Source organism: Hemicordylus capensis, chromosome 2 (assembly GCF_027244095.1).
Source record: "Hemicordylus capensis ecotype Gifberg chromosome 2, rHemCap1.1.pri, whole genome shotgun sequence".
Lineage (NCBI taxonomy): Eukaryota > Metazoa > Chordata > Lepidosauria > Squamata > Cordylidae > Hemicordylus > Hemicordylus capensis.
The window spans coordinates 306,548,187-306,566,485 of NC_069658.1; the positions used below are offsets into that span (position 1 = coordinate 306,548,187).

The following is an 18,299-nucleotide window of genomic DNA, read 5'->3' on the forward strand; positions in this document are numbered from 1 at the left end:
GACAAGTTAGCATTAGAAGAGGTATTTTCCAAGGGGACTCACTATCCCCTCTGTTGTTTGTAATTGCCATGACCCCACTTTCACAAATACTAAACAAAACAGGCCTCGGATACCAAACTTCTAATACATCAAGTCAAATCAACCATCTGCTGTACATGGACGATCTGAAGTTGTATGGAAAGTCCCAGTCAGAAATTGAATCACTGCTAAACACTGTCCGTATATTTAGTAGCGATATAGCAATGGAGTTTGGACTAGACAAATGTGCTGCATTAATAATGAACAGAGGAAAAATAAGAAAAACAGAAGGAATAGAACTGCCGAATGGAAGCAAGATCAAGAACCTGGAAGAGAAAGAACATTACAAATACTGGGGCATTCTCCAGGCTGATAACATTGCACACACTGAAGTTAAAAGAAAAATAGGAAGTGAATAGACCAGGAGAGTTAGAAAAATCCTAATGTCCAAACTCAATGGCGGGAACACCATACAAGCCATAAACACTTGGGCTATACCTGTGATCAGATACACTGCAGGAATAATAGACTGGACCCAGGCAGAGCTAGAGACACTAGATTGTAAGACCAGGAAAATCATGACCATTAATCATGCTCTGCACCCTTGCAGTGATGTAGATAGGTTATACCTCCCTAACAGCTCAGGTGGAAGAGGAATGCTGCAAGTCCATCAAACAGTAGAGGAGGAGAAAAGAGGCCTTGAAGAATATATCAAGGACAATAAAGAAGATGCACTTAAAATGGCCAATAATGAGAAACTATTAAACACCAATGAAACAAAACAGGCCTTCAAGAAAGAACAAGGCAAGAACCGAGCAAAAAAATAAGCCACTGCATGATCAATATTTGCACAATATAAGTGGAAAATGAGACATCACCAAGACCTGGCAATGGCTTAAGAATGTCAACTTGAAGAAAGAAACAGAGGGTTTAATACTGGCTGCACAAGAACAGGCACTAAGAACAAATGCAATAAAAGCAAAAGTCGAAAAGTCAACAACAAACAGCAAGTGCTGCCTTTGTAAAGAAGCAGATGAAAAAGATCGCACAGACTACAAACAAAGGCATGACAAGGTAGCAGAGATGATACGCTGGAACATCTGCCAAAAATACAAGCTACTTGTAGCCAAAAATTGGTGGGACCATACAATTGAAAAAGTTGTTGAAAATGAAGATGCAAAAATATTATGGGACTTCCGACTCCAAACAGAAAAACATCTGCCACACAATACACCAGATATAACTGTAGTCAAGAAGAAAGAAAAACAAGTCAAAATAATCGACATAGCAATACCAGGGGATAGCAGAATAGAAGAAAAAGAAATAGAAAAAATAACAAAAAACAAAGATCTACAAATTGAAATGGAAAGGCTGTGGCAGAAAAAGACCAAAATAATCCCAGTGGTAATTGGCACCCTAGGTGCAATTCCAAAACAACTTGAAGAGCACCTCAATCAACACCATAGGGGCCACAGAAATCACCATCAGCCAATTACAAAAAGCAACTTTACTGGGAACAGCCTATATTTTGCGATGATATCTATAATAACCAACAGCATTTGATGATAAAATTCAGCTATTCCAGGTCCTTGGGAAGGACTCGATGTCTGGATAAAACAAGCCAGTAAATAACCTTTCTGACTGTGTAAACAAGAAATAATAATAGTAATAATAATAATGAAACTATAACATGGTGACAATTAAATCTCACCACAAACATGCTAGACCTACACTTACAGTCTCTTAAAAATGAATTAATGGTTCTCACCCAAATATTGAATTACCTACCCATCAATCCTGGCCTGGGCATTCACATCAGTTTCATCTCTTGGAAATGGTGCTAGTCTACCTGACACTGTCCAGCAATTTCCAACTTTGCTTCTGGACATTTGTGGATTGTTTGTTTCTATTTCTAAGCAAATTAAAATCACATGTGCAAAGACACAGGCTAGATAGTAGCCTGTTTGTGGTGGGACTGGGCTAAGGTGAAGGCATTAGTTAAGACCATTTGGTATTATTCACTCAAACTAAGAAATCAAGTGGGAGCTGGAAAAGCTAGAAAACTTGTATTTCTATGAATAAATATAACAGTGGGAATTGAGAAGATTAACTCTAGTTTTAGAAGTTTTAAGGACAACTTTTAGTTTTGTAATAACCTGTGTGGGGGGTTTCAATTAATCAAATTTGAAAATAAAATAAAATAAAATAGAGTTTTAAGGATGGCCTAGGTGATAGAATTCAGGAGACTGCTCCAATTGCATATGTGAAGCATCTTATGAAACATTTAAGATTATTGGTTGACATGATATGTGATGCAAGCTGGCTGTTGTGCAACTACTTAAAACTGTGTGTCCATAGTTACCCAGTTACCAGGGACGTATTTCTGAAGTCAAAAGGTACTTTTGGACTTCCCCTCCCCACCTCATGTATGTTTGCCTGCTCCACAACCTGCTGGACTGATCTCTGTTGTCTGTTCCATAGACACAACCCCTGTTAGGAACTTATTACATTGCTCAAAATGTTGGGCATTGGTATTGGAGCAGAGCTTTTTCTTTTTCAATTTTGAAACACCTGAGATTCCAGGAAGAAGTAACTTTTAATTATGCATCCTGAGGGGGGCTTCCTGGGGCCTCTTAAGCTAAATCTTACCCTCTGGGTTCTCCTGTATTCACATACCAGAAATCCTTAACTCTTTCCTCATAGTATGGAGTTTTTCTTGTTGCTGGCTGTTCCTATCTATATGAATAGGGGTGTCTTCCTTCTGGTGGGAAGACAGACAAGTATGAGGGTGTGCTAACAAAATTGGTTTGTCTGTGACTCTATGGCATTTTTAGTACCTTCTAGCAATAGCAATAGCAATAGCACTTACATTTATATACTGCTCTATAGCTGGAAGCTCTCTAAGCGGTTTACAATGATTTAGCATATTGCCCCCCAACATTCTGGGTACTCATTTTACCGACCTCGGAAGGATGGAAGGCTGAGTCAACCTTGAGCCCCTGGTCAGGATCGAACTTGTAACCTTCTGGTTACAGGGCGGCAGTTTTACCATTGCGCCACCAGGGGCTGTAAGTAAATGTATTTACTTACTTACATTTTCTACTGCCCTTTGTCCTAGGAATGCAGGGTTCCTTGATCTTATCTGTCTGAAATGTTACAAGTATGTAGGGATGTGCATGAACCAAGGTATTGCTGACCATGTAAATGGTGTCCACACATGCATCACGCACAGGTTCTTGGGACAAGCACCACTACAGCAGGAAGCTGCAAGGGGTGGTGGAGAACAGGTAAAGACCTCCTCTCCTTTTTAAAGATCCCACTTGCTGCTCCCCCCCACACACTGGCACCGCTGAACCTGTGCACGAACCTTGGTTCATGCACCTTGTTCGTGCACATTCTAGGTTCGTGCACATCCCTACAAATATTATCCTTTGGAGGATCTCCTCAAAGGGATCCTCTTGAAGGGGTCCTCAAATACCTGCAAATTTTCGACAGATTACTTGAAAAACTGTGAAGTCATAGGCAGGGAGAGAGGGAATGGTCCTCCCATTGAAACTCATGAGAACAAATGGATAACTCAGCAAATAAAAATAGGCAAATTTCTTCATGTCATGGTGTAGTTTCCACACTGACACAAACAGGACTTTAGATCTGAAAACGAATAGTGACCTTATTAATTGCAGAGGATTTTTGGTGTGTATTCTTGAGTATGTAGACACTTCACTCAGTGACGTAGGGACCAGGTTGGTTCCCCGTGGGAAATGAGCATGTGCACTGCCATACTTCTCTTTAGTTGCACATTGCAATGGATGATTGTCAGTTGTTGGCAAGCTGTGTTTACTATCTTTTTATAGAGGAATCCCTGAAAAACCTTCCACAAATATCAGCATAGCTTGTAAACCACTTCAGTTATGTGTTCTATCATTCTCCTTAATAGCAAACTTGGTGGCCCTGTGCTGGCCAGTAGGACAATGAAACTGGGCCACCCACAGATATGGTAAGGGTTTCTGCATGCTCAGGGATCCCAGGTATTCAGTAACATTACTTTGTTTAAAAAGAAAAGAGCAAAAAATTCTTCTGTTGCAGGCTGCACAAGCAGAAAACTCTCCCACAGGAACAGAACACTGAAAAACAGTTAAAAGCGCTAACAGTGATGAAAGCAAGAGTGGGAAATTGGCCCCGGAGGGGTTAATTTTCTCCTCACTTCTCTTCAACATGGAAAAGAGAAACTCTCCCAACAGTTCAGGGAGGAGCAGGGAGCTAAAGCTCTGTTGCTCATGTTGATGGCTCTATAGATATCCCAAACATCTCCCTCACAATACTGTGCTCTATCTATCTATCTATCTATCTATCTATCTATCTATCTATCTATCTATCTATCTATCTAAATTAATTTTTATACCACCCACTGCCGAAGTCCCTAGGTGGTTTGGTAGGAGGGTTGGGTCCAGAACTACTCCAAGACTATGTACCTGCTCCTTCTGGGGGAGTGTAACCTATCCAGAACAGGCAGATCTAAGCCACTTCCCAAGCTCCACACTCCTACAATGAGTACCTTGCTTGAATTCAGCCTCGATGAATCTTGCTTGGATTCAACCTCAATTTGTTCTCCTTCATCTTGCCCATTATCACCTCCAGGCAGGCATTTAGGGAAGTTATGCCATTGCCTGATGAAGATTGCATGGAGAAGTAGATTTGGGTGTCATCAGTGTACTGCTAACACCCTGCACCAAATCACCTGATGATCTTTCCCAGAGGTTTCATGTAGATGTTAAAAAGCATTGGAGACAAAATGCAGCCCTAAAAGACACCATACAAAAGCTCTTGCTTTGTAGAGCAGCAGTCTCCAAGTAACACCTTCTGAAATCTGCCCAAGAGGTATAAACAGAACCACTGCAAAGCAGTGCCCCCTACACCCAGTCCCCACAGGTGATCCAGAAGGATACCATGGTCAATGATATCGAAAGCTGCTGAGAGATCCAAAAGGACCAACAGAAACACACTCCCTCTGTCAAATTCCCCTTTGGAGATCACCCATCAGGCCGACAAAAGCAGTCTCCACCCATAACCTATTGAAATACAGTTCAAACTGAAATACAGTTTGAAATGGTTCTAGATAATCTGTTCCATCCATTCATGCCTGGAGTTGAGAAGCCACCACCTTCTCAATCCTTGGCCAACCACGGGAGATTGGAGACAGGCCCATGATTGCCTAATTCTGAGGTATCAAGTGTAGGCTTCTTTAAAAGAGGTCTAATAATTGCCTCCTTTAAACAAGGAGGCATACTATCTTCCCTCAGAAAAGCATTTATGGTCTCAATCAGGCCCTCTCCAACAATCTCCTGCTTGATAATATAAGCCATGTTGGACAAGGGTCAAGATAACAGGTGGTCACACACAGTTCCAAGCAGCTTGTTCATGTCTTCAGAAGTCATAAACTGAAACTGATCCAATGTAATCACACAAGAGGAGTTACTGGATACTGCCACTAAAGACTCTGCACTAACAATGGAATCCAGTTCGGATCAAATGCAAGAGATTTTGTCCACAAACAACTCATTAAAAGCTTCACAGCGGCTAACTGATGGTTCCAAAGCCAGAGCAGAAGGGGCCTGTATAAGTTCCCTCGCCACCCTCGACAATTCTTCTGGCCGTGAACCTGCGGATGCAATGTGTGTAACAAAGAATTGCTTCTTTGCTGCTTGTATTGCAGAGCATTGGTCTTCAGTTGTGTTCTGTGCTGTAATCTGTCAGATTCAAGCCAAGTCCTTCTCCACTTGTGTTCTAGTCGTCTACCTAGCCACTTCAGCTCCTGTAGTTCTTCCATATACCATGGAGCTAATTCAGAAGTGGATCAGAGAGGATGCTTAGGAGTGATCGAGTCTGTCACCCTAATGAGCTCATTATTCCAATTTCCCTGCAGGGTGTCATCAAGATAACTGGCAAAGCCAACATTAAAGCCCTCCAAGGTTTCTTGGAATCCTATTGGATCCAATAGTCTCCTCAGGCGTACCATCTTAATAGGCCCTTCACCCCTGCAGAGGTGACTAGTGGTTGCAAATCGAATCTTCACCAGGTGGTGGTCCGTCCATGACAGTGGGTCGTCATGGACAATCAGCGTCCCTACCCACGGAACACCTCCCTGATTAGAGCAAAATACCAAATCAAGCATGTGACCAGCAACATGTGTCACTCTGAGACCACTTGGGAAAGGCCCATTGTTGTCATGGCCGCTATGAACTCCTGATCTGTTCCTGACAGATCAGCCCCAAAGTGAACATTGACGTCACCCACCACTATCGACTGGGTGTCTCCAATACCATATCTGCAACCCTAACAGCTCAGTTAGGGATTCTATTGGGCAAGTGGGGTGATCAGTACACAACAGAAGTCCCAATCTATCCCTGGTTCCAAGACTCACACACACTCAATACGCAGAGGCGTATCTAGGGAAAATAGCGCCTAGGGCAAGCACTGAAATTGCGCCCCCATCCAAATATCTGAGACCCATCTTTCAGATAACTTTACCATAATATCAGCTGAAAAATACAAGTCAAGCTCGTTAATCTTTTAATATTGCAAAAACTATTTAGCAGTGGCCGTAGCCAGACCAAAAAATGCTGGAAAACTACAAATTTTAGTATGCTGGGGCTCATGAAATACCCAGATATTATGTGGAGGAAGGAGTACTTGGAAAACTAAACAGAAGTGCCTGTCTAATTCTCTACTATGCATTGTAGCATCACTGTTACATACGTTTTAAAAATAAATGGAGAGTTTGACTTTTCCCAGATACTCTGAAAATAATTAACAGATATGCAGAGTAAACTGTGTCACTGCTTGGAATATATTCTAGTATTTCAGAAAGACAGTTAAAGTGAGAGAAAGAGAGCAAGAAGCTCCTAGTGGGCCTTAATACTAAGGATTTCACACGATTCAAAGACAAACTCACCATTAATAGCCATATTATTAAGACATCACATTTAACTCACTTATCACAAGAAACAAAGTAAGAGCAAATGAATACAATCCTAGCTCATAAGCTTCAGCTCAGTATTCACAAGCCCTGATTCTCTGTACATACTACCAAACTGAATATGTGTACAGTGACTTATATTGATTTTCTAATTTTTTTTTAACCTGTAGCCCCTTCAAGGGGCTTCCTAAAGGCGGGGGGGGGGGTCCTGCAAAGGTTACCCGTCCCCCACTGGCCTCTAGGGCCTTGCAGGGACCATTTGAGCATGTGCGGTGGCCATTTTTATATATATATATATATATATATATATATATATATATATATATATATATATATATATATGGCCACTGAAAACAAAATGGCCACCACACATGCTCAAATGGCCTCTGTGAGGCCTGGCATGGCCTAGGGCTTCACAGAGGCTGTTTGAACACGCGCGGTGGACATTTTGTTTTCAGTGGCTATTTTTTTAAAAAATAAAATAAAATGGTATCCCCCTCTTCAAGTGGCGCCTGGGGCACGTGCCCTGCCTGCCCCACCCTAGATACGCCTCTGATAGGCAGGTGCTTTGACGGAGATCCTGATAAGGGATATACTGTTCTTATAAACCACAGCCACTCCACCTCCCTGCCGATGTTCTCTCACCTGCTCCACAACAGAGTATCCTGTAGGGAGAAGCTGGGATGAGACTGGGCCACTAGCTTCTCCCAACCAGGTCTCAGTAATGCATGCCTCAGCCACAATCAGATCATGGATAATTTTTGGCTTATTTTGGACCGGCCTGGCATTGCAAAGGAGCAAGATGAGGTTCTGTGGATAGCTGGCACTGCTCCTCCAGATCAAAGAGCTGACAGGGCAGCTGGAAGCAGAAACAGTTATTAAGTTTCTGTTTTCCCTTCCCCTGTAATGGCCTGCTGACCTGCCAATGCTCTTTCTCTTTTTGTGCCCCACCACCACTGAAATAGCTGCTTCTACCTGCTGAGGAGCCACACACCCCACCACTCCATCCCCTAATGAGCTAAGTCACACCCTTCAGGCAAACAGAGAGGCAATCCCAAGACCAGACACAACATTACTGCCCCCAGACCTCAGTCCCACCACCCAAAGCGCAGCCACCCAAGGCCGGCCCTCTTTGGCAGCCGCCTACAGGCAGGCCATCAGCTGTGCCTTTGGCCGCAGCTGCCTTAAGTAGTCCAAGAAGAGGAGGTGGGGTAAGCAACCAGTCCACCAACCCTTCTGGCAGAAACTCAACAACTGGAACAAGTTGAGATTATCATCATCATCAGCTTGCTAGAAGCAAGATAACCCAGATACTTGGAACAAGAGAACAGGAATACAGGGGGGGGGGGGGGGTGTCCTTGCAACAAGGTCTGCTCATAGGTAAGCCACGGCAGCAAGATGGCTCAATAGCAGCTCAATAGCTTACCCTCTGCGTCCCCACATAGCTATCTATAGTATTAGATAACTCCCTTTTGGGCCCAGCTCTGCAGCTTGCTGCATCTGCAGCCATGGAGCCAGCGTGGTGTAGTGGTTAGAGTGCTGGACTAGGACTGGGGAGACTCGAGTTCAAATCCCCTTTCAGCCATGATGCTAGCTGGGTGACTCTGGGCCAGTCACTTCTCTCTCAGCCTAACCTACTTCACAGGGTTGTTGTGAAGAAACTCAAGTATGTAGTACACCGCTCTGGGCTCCTTGGAGGAAGAGTGCAATATAATTATTGATAATAATAATAATAATTAATAATAATACTGGCTGCACAAGAACAGGCACTAAGAACAAATGCAATAAGAGCAAAAGTCGAAAAATCCACCACAAACAGCAAGTGCCGCCTTTGTAAAGAAGCAGATGAAACCGTGGACCACCTAATCAGCTGTTGTAAAAAGATCGCACAGACTGACTACAAACAAAGGCATGACAAAGTAGCAGGGATGATACACTGGAACATCTGCCAAAAATACAAGCTACCTGTAGCCAAACATTGGTGGGACCATAAAATTGAAAAAGTTGAAGAAAATGAAGATGTAAAAATATTATGGGACTTCCGACTACAAACAGACAAACATCTGCCACACAATACACCAGATATCACTGTAGTCGAGAAGAAAGAAAAACAAGTCAAAATAATCGACATAGCAATACCAGGGGATAGCAGAATAGAAGAAAAAGAAACAGAAAAAATTACCAAATACAAAGATCTACAAATTGAAATGGAAAGGCTGTGGCAGAAAAAGACCAAAATAATCCCAGTGGTAATTGGCGCCCTGGGTGCAGTCCCAAAAGACCTTGAAGAGCACCTCAACACCATAGGGGCCACAGAAATCACCACCAGCCAATTACAAAAAGCAGCTTTACTGGGAACAGCCTATATTCTGCGATGATATCTATAACAACAGCAACAACATTGACAATAAAATTCAGCCATCCCAGGTCCTTGGGAAGGACTCAATGTCTGGATAAAACAAACCAATCAATAACACCTGTTTGACTGTGTAAACAAGAAATAATAAATAAATAAATAAATAAATAAATAAATAAAACATTTCCTCAATATAGTTTTCAACTTTGGGGATGGTGATACAGCGTGGGGAGGAGGTTTAAACACCCCTCCCTGCACTGTATCACTCTGTTGGTATCCCTGCTCAGGAATGTAGTTGTACATCAAATGGAGAAGGGTGCATCATCTGTATCCTGGTGTAGTTCTGGTGTAAAAAATAGTTTCTTCAGCTAATGTGACAGGACTGTCCATGCAAAATGTGGTATGTGCAGGTCAGTGGGAAGTATCTTATTCATAATTTATTCTAAAAATAGGGGAGGGGGTTTCTGTTGTAAGCATGTTCTGGTGTAAAGAATAGTGCATTGTAGCTAATGTGGTGGCAGGACAGGGTTAGGGGGAGGCCTTTACATCCAGGCTCCAAAGGTGCATAGCTCGCTTACTCAGTTTGGGGGGCCACCCCCACGGTCCTGTCACCACTATCGCCACTTCCCTCCACCTCCAGGAACTGCTTTGGGAGAAGAGAGCTTCTTGGGAGTCCCCATAGGCCTTTGAAATCCAAATTTTGTGTGTTTCTTATCCTTTTAAATGGAATAATGTTGCTTATCAACATATTAGTGAAGCAAGGATGCACTTACTGAGGCATAGTTCTCTTGAAACAATTGTCATCCTCTCCATCTCTGACAATTTTTTAAAAGCACTTGAAAGCCCTCCTCTTCAGCCAAGCTTTTGCAGCTTTTTAAATTTTTAAGTTTTAATCTGTTTTTAATTTTTAGATTGCCTAAATTGTTTTTAGATCTCTATGTATGTTTTAACATGTTGCTGTTAATCGCCCAGAGACGAAAGTTTGGGGCAATGTATAAATTTGACTGACAAACAAACAAACAAATGAACTGAAACAGCATAATACAATGAAGTTAAACAATGGATAGGACTCTTTTTATTTCTGTTTGTGATTCTTAACTATCTTAAAGGTCATCTGTTCTTTGTTTTGTTCTTTTATTTTGCTTCATTTGTTGTACAAGCTTCTTCAGTAACTTGGAGGAGCCTTGATCAAATTGTTCCCGGCCCAGTCAAGTTAAAGAAATATCCTTGAAAACATCCAACCACAATTGCCTCTGATATTTCTTGTCCTTCATATCCAAATGAGTGGCACTTTATTAATTACTGAAGATTCTTTGTAAGGTTTGCTTTGAAGGTGATTCCAGTTGAATTCACATCAGTGCACGAAAGGAATAAGAACTGTAGTGGCCTCCATTTGTGAACTTACAGATGTGATCCCGAAGTTCTTACGCATGTAACTAGAAACTGGAGAAATTGGATATTGGAGAATGGAAATTGGTGGTCTTCCAAACAATATGGGATCTAAAAGTGCTAAATCCTTTAATAAATAAACTCTGATTCAGACTGGAATGTCTTGGCTTGATCTTAAAGGTGATATTATGTGGGCCTTCCAACCATTGACTGGCCTTAAAGATAATTATCTATACATTCCAGTCTTGTTTCTGCCATCAGCAGTGCCTGGGGTCTCAATGAAATAAATGTTATTTCCACTACAAGTTTGGTATATTTAGACTAGCCTCACTCCCAAGGATTTTATATAAACTCTGTTTCTTATTGGGAATATATGAAGGAAAAGCATATTTCAGTTGCTATAAAGCCTGCTGGTCAGCATAAGTAAGTGTGTTGCTACACATGGTCCATATTTTGGTGCCTCTTGGTATCCTTCTCTGTCTCTCTCTCTCTCTCTCTCTCTCTCTCTCTCTCTCTCTCTCACACACACACACACACACACACACACACACTCATTCTCAGTGTGGATGTTCTGTATTAATAGTTTCATAGTTTCTATTAGCATTGTTCAGTGGATAAAAACCTTTTTACACTTGTCTTTTGAATAATTTTGGTCAGAACAAACAGCAAAGTTAACTCTATTGCAACTCAAACCCCTGTGCTGGACAAAGCTCATTGAAGGAAGAATGGAGCAAGTGCGGTGATTGAGCTGAGAGGCTGAATACGCCATCTGATTAAGGGTCTGTAATCCATGCACCACAATTTATTTATTTATTTGATTTATTTATTTGATTTGTATACTACCCTTCCAAAATGGCTCAGGGTGGTTTACAATTAAAACAAAACACTAAAACAGTAAAAAGCTAAAACAAATTAAAAAACAATATAACAATTAACAATTTAAAAACATTTTAAAACAACAATTAAACAATTACAGTGATTAAAACCCTCGAAATCGGGTTTTTAATTTTAAAATAAACCAGATATTAACCCCCCCCCCAATTTAGGAAGCTAAGAAAGCTTGGGTGAAAAGATGGGTTTTCAGGTGTTTCTTTAAAATTGCCAGAGATGGGGAGCATCGTATCTCAGCGGGAAGCGCATTCCAGTCTCGGGGCAGCGACCGAGAAGGCCCGTCTCTGTGTAGCCACCAAACGAGTTGGTGGTAACTGGAGATGGACCTCCTCAGATGACCTCAATGGGCAGTGGGGCTCATAACGAAGAAGACGCTCTCTTAGATACCCAGGGACTAAGCCTTTTAGGGCTTTGTAAGTTATAACTAGCGCTTTGTATTTTGTCCGGGAACCTATTGGCAGCCAGTGTAACTCCATCAGTAAAGGAGTAACATGGTCCCTCCGAGATGACCCAGAGACCAACCTGGCTGCCGCATTCTGAACCAACTGAAGTTTCCGGACTACGTACAAAGGCAGCCCCACATAGAGTGCATTACAAAAGTCAAGTCTGGAGGTTACCAACAGATGTACCACAGTTTTGAGGTCATTGATCTTGAGAAACGGGCGCAGCTGGCATATCAGCCGGAGCTGATAGAAAGCACCCCTGGCCACCGCATCAACCTGAGAAACCAGGGAGAGGTGTGAATCCAGAAGTACTCGCAGATTACGAACCTGGTCCTTTTGGGGAAGTGTGACCCCATCTAGAACAGGGAGGTCAAAATCGTCTCTAGAGTTCTGACCCCGCACAATAAGTACCTCCGTCTTATCTGGATTCAGCCCATTACTGCTTCCAGGCAGGTATTTAGGGAGGATATGCTATCACCTGAAGAAGTTGACATGGCAATGTAGTTCTGGGTGTCATCAGTGTACTGGTAACACCCAGCTCCAAATCCCCTGATGATCTCTCCCAGCAGTTTCATGTAGATGTTTAAAAGCATTGGAGGAAGTACGGAGCCTTGAGGGACGCCATACTTAAGCTCAGATTTTGAAGAGCAACAGTCTCCAATCAACACCATCTGGAATCTATCCGAGAGGTAGGAGCGGAACCACTGTAAAACAGTGCCTCCCACCCCCAACCCCCTCAGATGTTCCAGAAGGATACTATGGTCGATAGTATCGAAAGCCGCCGAGAGATCCAAGAGGGCCAACAGAGTCACACTTCCTCTGTCAGTTGCCAACTGGAGATCATCCATCAGGCCGACCAAAGCAGGCTCCACCCCATAGCCTGCCCGAAAACCAGTTTGAAATGGGTCTAGATAATCAGTTTCCTCCAAGACTGCCTGGAGCTGAGAGGCCACCACCCTCTCAATTACCTTGCCCAGCCATGGGAGGTTGGAAACAGGCCTATAATTTCTCAACTCTGAGGGATCTAATGCAGGCTTCTTTAGAAGAGGTCTAATGATTGATTGCTTCCTTAAGACAAGGAGGCATCCTACCCTCCCTTAAAGAAGCATTTATGATTTCCACCAGGCTGTTTACAACAACCTCCCTGCTAGATCAAACAAGCCATGTTGGACAAGGGTCAGGAGAACAAGCGGTAGGCCTCACTGCTCCAAGCAGCTTGTCCACATCCTCAGGAGTCACAAACTGAAACCGATCCAGTCAAATCACATAAGAGGAGTCGTTGGGCACCTCCAGCTCAGACATCAAATTATTTGTGGCGTCTCCATCTAGGAGGGCCCAAATCCGAGAGATTTTATCTGCGAAAAACTCTTTAAACACATCACAGCTTGTAACTGATGACTCCAAATTCTGGTTCAAGGGTGGGGGGGCAGATACTAATCCCGTCACAACCCTGAACATACTCCGCTGGATGTGAATTCGCAGATGCAATACGAGCAGAAAAGAACCGCCTCTTTGTCGCACTTATTGCCTGAGCATAGATCTTTAGATGTACTCTTTATTGCAATCTGTCAGATTCAAGTTGAGTCTTCCTCCATTTGCGCTCCAGTCGCCTACCTTGCCGTTTCAGCCCCCATAGATCTTCCATATACCAAGGGGCCAAACTTGAAGCGGGTTGAGGGGACGCTTGGGAGCAATCATGTCTACTGCCCTGGTGAGCAAGTTGTTCCAGTTCTCAACCAGGGCATCAACAGGATCACCAGCAAAGCCAACATTAAATCCCTCCAAGGCTTCTTGGAATCTTAGTGGATCCAATAACCTCTTTGGGTGGACCATTCTAATGGGCCCCTCGCCCCTGCAGATGTGGGAAGTGGTTGTACAGTAAGACCAACCTTAACCAGATGGTGGTCCGTCCATGACAATGGGGAAATCACAGGACTCTCCACCCATGGAACACCACCCTGATCAGAGTAAAATACCAAATCAAGAGTATGACCTGCAATATGCGTCGGTCCAGAGACCACTTGGGATATGCCCATAGTTGTCATGGCCGCTATGAACTCCTGAGCTGCCCCGGACAGATTGGTCCCGAAATGAACATTAAATTCCCCCAGCACCAAGAGTCTGGGAGACTCCAATGTGAGTTCCGTGACCAGGTCCGTGAGCTCAGTAAGGGATTCCGCTGGGCAGCTGGACGATCGGTACACCAACAGAAGTCCCAATCTATCCCTGGTCCCCAAACTCGAGTACACACATTCAATATGGTGCGATACCCTGACAGGGACCCTGGTAAGGGAGATGTTATCCTTATAGACCACAGCCACCCCACCTCCCCGCCCATGTCCCCTCACCTGCTCCTCTACAGAATATCCTGGAGGGAGAAGCTGGGACCAAACTGGACCACTAGCCTCCCCCAACCAAGTCTCGGTAATACATACCAGGTCGGCCCCTTCATCCATGAACAAATCATGGATGATTTCAGATTTATTTTGGACCGACCTGGCATTACAGAGGAGAAGGGAAAAGCTATGTGGGTTGTTGGCAGTGCTCCCCGAGGTCAAGGAGCTGGCAGGACAGCCGGAAGGGGAGACAGCTATTAAATTTCTGACTACTCTTCCCCTGGAATGGCCCACTGACCTGCCCACATTACTTCTTCTATTCCCCACCACCACTGGGATAGCTGCCCCATAGTCAATGAAGGCACCCCCTGCGCCCCCATCTCCAGACGAACCCAAACACATTATAACAACTTCAACCCAAGTCCTCGCCCTCCCCCAAAGTGGTTCTCCCAAAGGGGCGACGCCCTTTGGTGTCACCCCTTTGGTGGCGACCCCTTTGGTAACAGGCCTGCCCCCACAAGGAGCCTTCCTATAAAGCCCAAAACTGAGCAAGTGACCCGAGGAACAGCTGAGTCACTCAGCGGCTGATCCCAATCCTGCCCACACTTCCCGCAGATGTTAACCTGAGGCTGCAGCCCCACAGGGGAAGCAAAAGCAGGCAGGCAACAGCAGAAGGAACCCCAGCCCCCACCTGGTCTCTCACTCCAGGCAGCACTGGGTGGGAGGTAGATGGACTCTCCCTTTCAACAATGGATGGTTGACTTTCTTTTAGGGGTTTGGAGAAGTTTATTGGCATTTACTGACAGCAGCATGCTGAAAACCTTCAGTTGGAATGAGTTTTCATCTCAATTGCTGCTCCAAGTTAATAGTCCTCTATTATTATTATTATTATTATTATTATTATTATTATTATTATTAATTTATTCGATTTCTATACCGCCCTTCCAAAAATGGCTCAGGGCGCTTTACACAGAGAAACAACAAACAAACAATTTTGACAATCTACTTTATATATACAGTTACCAAATTAAGACTGAGGCCAGACGAACCCATATACTCTGTGCCTTTAGGTGTCCAGTGAAAATATGACAGTTTAGGAAGGCCTATCACATTGGCTTAGTTGTGATGCTGCTAATTAAAAATTTTCTGTATTTCCATATTTGTTGGATTGCATATTGTAATGTTTCTCTATTTTGTTTTGAATTATGGTTATTCTTCATAGTGGCTGCATTGGTTATATCAAAAACATAGGTTTTAAATGTTTTAAATAAAGGCCATGTTCTCATGACAAGGATGATTGCGGCTAAAGTGTTAGCCACAATCTGTGAGCCCTGCATGCTCCCATGGAGTGTGTGTCATAGAATCCTGGAATTTCCGGGCAATCCCAATTGAATTGCTGCAGTTAACCACCATTTAACCAGGATCACTAATTTTAATTGGTTTAGATAATTTTATGTAAGTTTTGTAAGAATTGTCACAAAGAAACAAATTAGACAACTTTAGTGCTATAAGAAAAAATAGGGAGATTGCATTAATATCACACTGAATCTTCTTTAGCCAGATTTTCTTCAGATAACATTTCTAATTCAAGCTTCTTTTGCTTTCTGTCATAAATTTTAATTCAAGAGAACACTAATCTCATGTTATTTTTCATGAAACATTAACTAAATCTGAATCCGTCATTACCATCAATTAAGTTCACAATGTCAAAGTGTAAACACTTCACAATATCAAGCAGAAGATGTTTTATTTTCTGTTTTGTAATTAGCCTTGTAACAAGCATTATGACTCCCTGCTACCGTATCCAAATGGATTAGATAAGCATCCTTAACTTTTACGCATCACAATTATGGATAAAAGGGAATGGAGACGTTTCCTTTTGGAGTGTAACCTAAATGGTGAGCTAGGAATCTCCTTTTGGCAGGAAAACTTCCAATCTGCCCTCTCTCTCCCTGTAGTTGACCTGGTGGGTGAAATAGTAGATGTGTGTATGATTCTAGGCATGCTTTCTCCAAAGATCAACATTTTACACACTTTAGTCACCTTTTATGCGTAGTGCTATTGACATTAACCAGAGAGGCCAGCTTGACAGCGCTGTACTTTAACACCAGCTAAAGAGTTGCTGTGCTCCACTTGCATGGTTTATCTAAAAAGACTCAGTAAAAAAGTCACAAGTATAATTGTTTTCCAACTAAGAGAATTCTCTTCAAAGCAAAGTATCCTTTACAGTAATAAGCGTGTGCTTTCATTTTGGAAATCAAATTGGGCCAATTCAGCTTTTTAAAATTAATTTTATTTATTTATTTATTTATTTATTCATTCATTCATTTATTCATTCATTAATTCATTCAATTTCTATACCACCCTTCCAAAAATGGCTCAGGGCAGTTTCCACAGAGTAATAATAAATAAATAAGATGGATCCATGTCCCCAAAGGGCTCACAATCTAAAAAGAAGCATAAGATAGACACCAGCAAAAGTCACTGGAGGTACTGTGCTGGGGCTGGATAGGGCCAGTTACTCTCTCCCTGCTAAATAAATAGAATCACCACGTTTTGGTGCCTCTTTGCCAGTTTAGCAGAGATTGCTAACAAAATTACAAAACGAATAAAGAGTGAAAATGAAACAAATTGAATATGTTGTCATTTGTTCCATTCAGGACTCTTATTCATTTTCATCATTGGAGGAGGGAAGTTTACATTTAGCATGGTAGAGCAGCAGAATTCTTCTTTTTAAAAACTGTTTTAAAAAACATTCCCAAGCAATGTACCTGATCTTTCAGGGGGAGTGTAACTCCATCAAGAATAGGCAGATCTAAACCATCTCTCGGGTCTTTGGACCCCCTGCCCCCGCCATCAGTACCTCCATCTTGTTTGGATTCAGCTTTAGTTTATTATCCCTCATCCAGCCCATTACTGTCTCCAGGCAGGCATTTAGGGAAGTTATGCCATTTCCTAAGACAGGGAGAAATAGATTTGTGTGTTATTAGCATATTGATTGCACCTTGTACCAAATCTCCTGATGACCTCTCCCAGCAGTTTCATGTAGATGTTAAAGATAAATATCATAAAGATTGTATTTATGGCAATACTAAATCAAAATGCCACCACATTTTCTCCCATTAACATGAAACCAAAATAACTTCCTGTTGCCTGAAATTGCAGCTGAGAAATCCATATGTGAGCCATAGGACTGTGATCACAGGTGGTCTGATTCCTGTTTCAACCATATAGAACCTTGATCTAACTAAAAGGTGAATTCATCATTAAAAGTGGTAGCTATACATTTTTCAGAGCGGACTCCTGAAGATAATGGATATTTCACAAAGGTAGAAGGGACCCAAGCTGAAATTACCTTTTCACTTGAAAATGGCCATTGTGACCACTTAATTCATCTGTGCTTTTTTAGCTAGAAGAACTAAGGAATGCACTGGATAAGACCAGACAAGAACTGGATTCCACTAAAGCAAGACTTGCCTCAACTCAGCAGTCTCTGGGTGAGAAAGAAGCACATCTGGCTAATTTAAGGATAGAACGGAGAAAACAACTAGAGGAAATACTGGAAATGAAGTAAGTACATTTACACTTGTTTATTGTGGGAGGGGAGTCAGAGGAACACATGTTCTCGTTTTATTTTCCACGTCTGCTGTATTTCCATTTTTCTGCTTAATGGTTGTCCCTTGATAACCGTGAGTTTGCCAGTCGCAGATCTGAGTATCCAAGACTGGCAAACTGTCACCCTCCTTGCCAAATGCGACTTGAATATTTGTGGTTGGTGCCATTTAAAAAAAATAATCAGCAATTTTTGGCCATTTTCTGCGGTTACAGTGTCAATCCAAGGTTCAGGGGACATTTATGGGGGTCAGGGGGTGATTTGGGGGGAGGGGTGA

The 18,299-nt window shown here is 42.6% G+C and overlaps 1 protein-coding gene across 26 annotated transcripts in view; it reads left to right on the forward strand.

The window, feature by feature from the left end:
* ERC2 (ELKS/RAB6-interacting/CAST family member 2) overlaps positions 1–18,299 on the forward strand; it is a 1,070,068-nt gene that overhangs the window by 649,224 nt on the left and 402,545 nt on the right. For all 26 annotated transcript variants that reach the window (XR_008316192.1, XR_008316193.1, XR_008316208.1 and 23 more), the window contains one exon: positions 17,819–17,979. Coding sequence is in view for 4 of the 26 variants with exons in the window: in XM_053296294.1 (XP_053152269.1) it covers positions 17,819–17,979 (161 nt within the window). In the remaining 22 variants the exon portion in view is untranslated. The remainder of the gene's footprint in view (positions 1–17,818; positions 17,980–18,299) is intronic.